Genomic DNA, 8,500 nt, shown 5'->3' on the forward strand with positions numbered 1-8,500 from the left:
CCTAATTTTCCCGTGAGCTATTTGCAGTCTCTATGGATAAAGTAACTTAAGAACATAAAAACATAAGTATTGCCATACTGGGACAGACCGAAGGTCCATCAAGCCCAGCATCCTGTTTCCAACAGTGGCCAATCCAGGTCACAAGTACCTGGCAAGATCCCAGAACAGCAAAACAGATTTTATGCTGCTTATTCTAGAAATAAGCAACAGATTTTCCCCAAGTCTATTTTAATAATGGCTTATGGACTTTTCTTTCAGGAAATTATCCAAACCTTTTTAAACCCTGCTAAGCTAACTGCTTTTACCACATTCTCTGGCAACAAATTCCAGAGTTTAATTATGTGTTGAGTGAAGAAAAAATTTCTCCGATTCGTTTTAAATTTACTACTCTGTAGCTTCATTGCATTCCCCCTAGTCCTAGTATTTCTGGAAAGAGTAAGCAAGCGATTCACGTCTATCCGTTCAACTCCACTCATTATTTTATAGACCTCTATCATATCTCCCGAGCCCTAGCCACTTTAGCTTTTCCTCATAGGGAAGTTGTCCCACTTTTAAAGTGCAATGCAAAATCTATACAAAATTAGGCAGTGTAGATGATAATTATGTAATGCAGCTCATTACCTATGTTTGTTTGCAGAACTAAATTTGTTGAGAAATGCACAAAACTGCATTATGGCCCTTATTTTAGTACTTCCTTGGGATCTGTCCGTGTCCCCATCCCCTCCTGGTTACCATAGGTCCCCGTGTCATTCTCTACTCTGGAACTCGCTGCAAGAGGATGTGGTAACAGCGGTCAGCATATCTGGGTTTGAAAAAGGTTTGGACAAGTTCCTGGAGGAAAAGTCCATAGTCTGCTATTGAGATATACATGGGAGAATCCACTGCTTGTCCCGGGATTGGTAGCATGAAATGTTGCTACTATTTGGGTTTCTGCCAGGTACTTGTGACCTGGCTCATCCACTGTTGGAAACAGGATACTGGGCTAAATGAACCATTGGTCTGACCCAGTATGGTTATTCTTATGTTCCTTGAGGGTTAAGCAGACTAGAAATGGCAAATTGAAATGGAAGTTTGCTGGGATTTTAAAAATCGCATTTCCAAACAGGTGTCACAGTGGATGTGCGGTAGAAGATTCTAGAGTATTGACTGTACCTCTAGTCCATGTGCCACATGCACCAGACTCACATTTCATTAGGCCTTGTCCTCTGGGTGGCATGATAGTATCAGTGAGCAACTCAGAGGTGAGCGGTCTGAAAGCCTGCAGGAGTCGCATCTGCATTGTGCCAATCGCTTGGGTGTGGTTAGCAGTTTGCTTTCTTAGGATGTAATTAATGAATGTTTGTATTTATTTATGTATCATTCTAATTTGTCTGCTGCTGAGTAATGGGAGAAATCCCGGTATCGATGTTTTTACTGTGGGAGAAGAGAAACACATTACTCTGGGATGTGGAATGAAAGGAATTTAAGGTTGAGAGTCATGATATGAACTGTGGAGATTAGACAAATGTGCTGTATTATTTTGCATAAGCTTGTCATAAGTTACCTCAGTCCACAAAAGTGTAAACACATAAGGTGGAATCTATCTCTGAGCCCACAACTTCCTATAATTGGACTTCATTTCAAACTTTACAACTTTTCACCGCTTACGAAAGGTTCCTCTCCAGAAAATGAAATGCAAATCACAACACTGGGTAAAAAAAAACACTTATAGTTGTAAATTGTATCACACTTATAAATCATTCAACAACTATCACTAAATTGCACTTTATATCAAAATGTTTTAAATCAAATTCCAAAGATAAATCAGCTATAAAAAACACACACATCCAAACATTTCAATGTATCCTGCCTAATACAATAAAAATACCTTCCTACTGCAGTACAACGATAACTGCAAATCCTCATCCACTACCCCACTGTTGACCTCATACTCCAGCTTTAAAGTTCTTTCATAGAGGCTGCCTTCCATTCATTTCTCAAAAGATGTTTTACTCCTTCCACCACTGGTAGTCCATATCTACTACTACTACTACTTAGCATTTCTATAGCGCTGCCAGGGTTACGCAGCGCTGTACAAGTTTAAACATGGGGAGGACAGTCCCTGCTCAAGAGAGCTTACAATCTAAAGCAATCCCATGGTGCTGTTGCTGGAATGTATTGTCCTCGATGCTACCATGAACCGTTCTTTTGAGTACCTATCTTTTTTTACTTTTTAAATATCCTATTAAACTAATGAATGTAAAACATTGTGTTAACCCCTCCCCCCCCCCCCCCCCCCCCCCCCGCTGTAATGCCTGGGGGTCAGGATTAGGTTCCTCCTGCACTGGCTTTGCCACTCTACCGATTCTGTTCACCCTCTCGCTCTTAACGCCTGGGGGTCAGGATCAGGTTTTTCATGCAATATACAGTATGTCCGGCGCCGTGCACGCCATCGACATGGAGGCTACTGGAGCCATGCAGGTTGTAGTGCTCGACATCACTGATATGCCTGCAGATTCTGTATTCTCCCCTGCTGCTATGCCCGGGGGACAGGATCAGGGTATTCCCGAAAGACAGTGAAAATCGGATGCTTCTGTGGGCTCTGATAGTACTGCAGGGACCCAGCAGACTAACCAGCTCGATGCCGATACTGACTTCGAGCAAACATCAAAGACTTTTGGAGTTCACCTTTTAAAGTGACAGTGCCACTTACTGATTGTTTACCCTTCTGCTCTAACGCCCGAGGTTCAGAATCCGGTTCCTCCTACAATAATCACTAAGTCCGGCGCCAACCATGACATGAGCCTACTGGAGCCATGCAGAATGCACTGCTCAACAACATGATAACTCCACGATGCCGAGGCTACTGGAGCAATGCAAGATGCACTGCTCAACAATATGATTCCTCGAAGCCGATACTGGCTCAATGCCGATACCAGCTTCGAACAAACATCAATGGTTGCTGAGTCGTTTTAGCTTTATAATTGTAAATTCCTGAATTGTCTTGGTCTGGGGATAAGCAATATAAAATGTTTTGTACTTTTGGGGGATCTTGCCAGGTATATTGTGACCTGGATTGGCCGCTGTTGGAAACAGGATGCTGGGCTTGATGGACCTTTGGTCTGTCCCAGTATGGCAACACTTATGTACTATATGGCTCAACATTAGTCTCAACAAATGTATCAGCAAAATATTTCTATACGTATAAGCCTGAAAAAAATGATTTGTCAGTAATCATGATCTCAGTAGGCTTTATGGTTATCCTACATATTGTGCATATCATTATATAATCAGAATATTAATACCTACATTGCTTCACACTGCCATGGGTGATTTTTTTTTTTCAGGAGTGGAGGAGTAGCCTATGGTTCATGCAGCAGGCTGAGAACCAGGTGAATTGGGTTCAGTTCCCAGTGCAGATCCTTGTGATCTTGGGCAATTCACTTATTCTTCCATTGCCCCAGGTACAAAAAACTTAGATTGTGAGTGTTTTAGGAACAAAATACCTGTATATAATGTGTGATAAATAAATAACATCTAATAAATAACTGGTAGTTGGGAGGTGGGGATAGTGCTGGGCAGACTTATAGAGTCTGTGCCCTGAAGAGGACAGTACAAATAAAAAAGTAGCACATATGAATTTATCTTGTTGGGCAGACTGGATGGACCGTGCAGGTCTTTTTCTGCCGTCATCTACTATGTTACTATGTTAATTGCTCCTTATATGGAGAGAGGTGTGGTAGCCATGTTAGTCCTCTCTTAAAGGTTATCAATAGAAATCAAACAAAATAAAACATGGAAAAGAAAATAAGATGATACCTTTTTTATTGGACATAACTTAATACATTTCTTGATTAGCTTTCGAAGGTTGCCCTTCTTCCTCATGTATTAAGTTATGTCCAATAAAAAAGGTATCATCTTATTTTCTTTTCCATGTTTTATTTTGTTTGATTTCTATTGATAATCCTTATATGGAGTAATGCCCCCTTGTGGTAGTACAATGACATTAAGGGTCATGGGTACCATTTTGAATCCATTTGTTTGAGGGGCATAACAGAGGGGGGGGGGATCACCCCAAAGCTTCTCCACTACACTACCAAGGAAACTCTTGTGTAAGTGTGGGGGAGGGCGGGTGACTCAGGGAGCTGCTCTTTCCTGACTTCTCGGAGGGGGGGGGTCTAGTTGGGGTGAACCCAGGGGGTTATTTTGTGGGAGGTTAACCTTAGGGGGTTTGATTGTCTGATCCAGGATTGCTGATTGAGGAGGGGGGGAACTGATCAGGGGAGGAGCAGATTGAGGATGATAGGGGGGAACGGAATGAGGGGTAATGTTTGGAGGTGAGTTCAGTGCAGCAGCTGCCTTCTTTCTTATTGCAGCACTAGGGCCCTCATTGCTTGTGTCGCCTCATCGTCCTTCAACGTTTACCACACTGCCTTTGTACCAACTGCACCATAGTTTTTACAGTTAAGGTCTGGTAAGTGGAAAACCTTACCTCAGTTATGTAACAGCACAGTATAAGAAGGAGCAGCAATGCAATGGATTTTCAGTGTGGGCTATATAGAACTCAATGTGTTTTACAATATCTAATCAATAGCTAACGCAATACTGTATGTCATGTAGTAAGCCTGGGGGTCACTTTATCTGATATACAATCATCAATAGAATATCTAAGCGGTTATCACAGCAGGTAGAATTCCTAGTATCAAACCAAAGGAACATGGTTCCAATGTTACATGTTAGCAACAACAAAATCATTGTACTCAGCATCAAACAAACAAAGGGGTGGACAGTGTTACAGACAGACAGGATCAGAGGCTGCCTTAAAGGCCCTCATGGCAATGTTACCATGGGAAGGAGATTTCTACGGTCTGTGTCCTGTATATGGCAAGGACAGATCAGGATGGGCTGCACTGAGCTTCCATGGCAGCTCCAGTAATTTTAAGATCAGTGTCCGGAAAACGGCAAAGATAGAGCAGGATCGAGTCTGTCGTATTTTATACCACATTCATATTGCGCGTAGGAGTGTGAGTGCTGTGCATCTCAGTGGGAGACGGGAAGTATTTAGCAAGTAAAATGTTGTTAGTTACATTCTTGGATTGTTGGTTTAATCATGAGTGTGACTGCTGGGCAGACTGGATGGACTGGTCAGGTCTTTATCTGTCGTCATTTTGTAAACTAAGATGTTATGTTACTATATTACTCCCGCGTCTTTGGAGAGCTTAAAAGCGGACTTGTACCCTGGAGAAGTCACTGGACTTCCTTCAAGCCTGCATTCATGAGAAAGTAGGCATAGAAACAGAATTAGATGCTGGTTTCTCCGTGTGGAAAGATTTCTTTAGGACGGCAGGAGACCTGGATCTAAGAAAGCTAAAATAACAGGAAGTGAGTTGTTTTTTCTCTTGCTTTGGAAAAAGTACTGAGGTTCCCATGCAAATGCCCCGAACAGGTTAATAAATAAAAATAAATGGAAAATAAAGTGATATCTTTCAGTAGACTTATCTTCATACATATTTTTGACTAGATTTCAGAGTCTAAAACCTTATTCCTCTGATCAGGACAGGATTAGCAAAGGATGTGGAGAAGTGGCCTAGTGGTTAGGGTGGTGGACTTTGGTCCTGGGGAACTGAGGAACTGAGTTTGATTCCTGGCACAGGCAGCTCCTTGTGACTCTGGGCAAGTCACTTAACCCTCCATTGCCTGCTGCATTGAGCCTGCCATGAGTGGGAAAGTGCGGGGTACAAATGCAACAAAAAATAAATGATAATCCCAGAATATATAAGTGAATGATAAAAGCCCTCCAATGACTGTCTCAGGGGGATAAGGACTGTCACCGGAAGGCTTTTAGCATTCAGTTCTGTATTTCACTGTTGTCTTTTGATCTGAGGAAGGAGGTTTTAACTCTCAAAAGCTAGTTTAAAAAATGCAATGTTAGTCCAATGGAAAGATTTTCTTTTTATATTATTCCCATTCCTTGTCAATAACTCTTGAACTAGGAAACTTCCAATTTATGCTTTTCAGCCTCTTGTTTCCAAACTGAAATTCACTGGTAGCCGGAGATATCACTCTTCAGCGGCTCAGCCCTAACAGCTGGAACAGTTCTTGGGTTTGCGTCTCCATTTCACTTGCTCATTAATAGGGATATCGTTGAGCGTTTTCTTTCTCAGACACCAAAAGTTATTTACCCCCCTCCCTCAACACCATATAGACAGCACCTGGCATGGGACCCAGCACCCAAAGCTCTCAGTCCTCACCTTCACCTCTGGCACAGTATAGACAGTGTATAGCACAGGACCTGGAGCCCACAGCTTTCAGACCCCCTCCTGTAATACCCAGCACAGGACCCAATACAGTATAATGCATCCAGATCTTCTTTAACACTTTTCATTTCTTCCCCCCCTGCCCCCACCCAGTAAGAGGATCTGTTCATTCATTCCCTTCAGACCTGCACCATAGAAAGAAACTTACGGTTCTGCTTCGATGCTCTTAAAGGGGGCCACGAAGTTGCTGGGGATGTAGCCCTCCTTTCTGTGTGCAGATCCCAGGGCTCTGGCATGCCACCAGCCCGAGTGCTGGGTGTCTTCTCCATTAATCACCTCCAGCAGTTCTCCAGCCTTGAAGCTCAGATCCTCAGTAGTGCGGGCCTGGTAATCGTAGAGCGCCACATAGAACTTGGAAGACAGTGATGCTCTCTGGGCCGGGGCACGGGCCACCGGCTGAGATGGTTGCAGGTTAACCGGAGGCTGCACCATCGGGTTACTGATGACGATGCTGTCAGCAATGTAAGAGGTTCTCTTATCCTCGGAGGTGGAGGGGTAGCAGCAAGGCACATAGGGCTGTAGGGTCCCACAGTGCTTCTGGCAGTAGTTCCCCATCCTTCGGTCTCCTTCCCAGGAAGCCTCTTTTCACATGTATCCTTTCTTTCCCCTCTTGTGCTGTCTGTGGGAAGATGCTTTTGATCTTCTCAGGAGATGTCTGAAGCTTCTTGCTGTTGGACAGGATAACTAAGGAGAGATCAGCACTGACAGTCTAAGAAAACTGATATATTTGTAGTCTAAAACTCAGTCCTAGTAAGATTTTCATTGCAGGACATGACTGAAGGTGAAGAGAAACATCACCTCTTGGATCAGTTCCTTTATCTACAGCAAAAGACACAATATAGAAAATCCCAGGTGGATTGGACAGTCTCCTGAATGCTGAGGGAGTCTGTTCCCCCTCTTAGCTCTGAGGACTATCCCCCCTTTATCTTCTGAGGATTGAAAGGTGCCCAGTCTGACGAAGTTCTGAGAGGTCCATCTCAAATCCTGTCTCTCTTCAGTCCTGAAGGGCTGGTGAGTCTCTCCTCTCAGGTCCTGTCACTCTCCCTCTCTTCAGTCCTGAAGGGCTGGTGAGTCTCTCCTCTCAGGTCCTGTCACTCTCCCTCTCTTCAGTCCTGAAGGACTGGTGAGTCTCTCCTCTCAGGTTCTCTCTCTCCCTTTCTTCAGTCCTGAAGGGCTGGTGAGTCTCGTCTCAGGTCCTCTCTCTCCCCCTCTTCAGTCCTGAAGGGCCGGTGTCTGCTACAGTCTCAGGTGCCCTCTGTCTCCTCAGTCCTGGAGGAGCTGTCAGTCCTGCCTTGCTAATCCTGAGAGCTGTGGTTTGTTTTAGTACAGGAAGGACAAGCAGGCACTGATTGTATGCTTCTTTAACTTCCTGGTTTACATTCCTCTTTGTACTTTGTAACTCCCTTCGCAGTGATTAGATGGAAGTGTTTACCCTCTGGCCTCACCTGGCAGAAACCTGACAGTCTCTTGGCACTGAGAGAGCTGTTGATGACAGGGTAGAAGAGGAATCCTTCTGGTAAAGTGACTTTTACTCATTATTACACCAATGCAAAGCTTCTTCCTTTCTGTGTAGAGCACCACAGTGTACACGGCACTGTACAGATACAGAGAAAGGTCCTTTTCCGTGCTTAAGAGACACCAACAAGACACTGACACTTCTTGTCGCCTTGGGCAAGTCACTTCACCCTCTCTTCACCCCAGCACAAGCTTACTGAGCCTGTTCACTAAGATGGATTATGGCACGAATGTGTTTAACTACAATGCAGATTAAATAATAATAACCTAAAAGATCATCCCGCACATTCCTTAATCTGCACTTCCCCAACTGCAAAGGCCTAAAATACAAACTAATGCATGCGTCTAACTTTACCTACCTGAGCACACAGTTATGGAACGCATTACCGCGCAACCTAAAAACGATCTACGAACTAACCAACTTCCGCAAACTACTGAAGACCCATCTCTTTAACAAGGCATACCACAAAGATCAATAAATGTGAACTCCTACACACATATTCAGAATTGTCTTACAATATTTACTTGTTACACTACTATCATGTTTTATCATTATCATGTTACCCAAGATCCTTTTGCAATACCAAATGTCAATCTTCTTATATACTTTTCACTACTCATGATGTATTGTAAGCCACATTGAGCCTGCAAAGAGGTGGGAAAATGTGGGATACAAATGCAATAAATAA

General features: G+C 43.5%; 1 protein-coding gene across 1 annotated transcript in view; it reads right to left on the reverse strand.

Moving 5' to 3' along the window:
• The window catches only part of FRK (fyn related Src family tyrosine kinase), a 67,932-nt gene extending 60,305 nt beyond the window's left edge, over window positions 1-7,627 (reverse strand). Inside the window, 1 exon segment of the mRNA XM_030199224.1 lies at window positions 6,445-7,627. Within this exon segment, the coding sequence (XP_030055084.1) occupies window positions 6,445-6,851 (407 nt within the window). The 5' untranslated portion in view covers window positions 6,852-7,627.
• Window positions 7,628-8,500: the final 873 nt, after the last annotated feature.

This window comes from Microcaecilia unicolor, chromosome 3 (genome assembly GCF_901765095.1).
Source record: "Microcaecilia unicolor chromosome 3, aMicUni1.1, whole genome shotgun sequence".
NCBI lineage: Eukaryota > Metazoa > Chordata > Amphibia > Gymnophiona > Siphonopidae > Microcaecilia > Microcaecilia unicolor.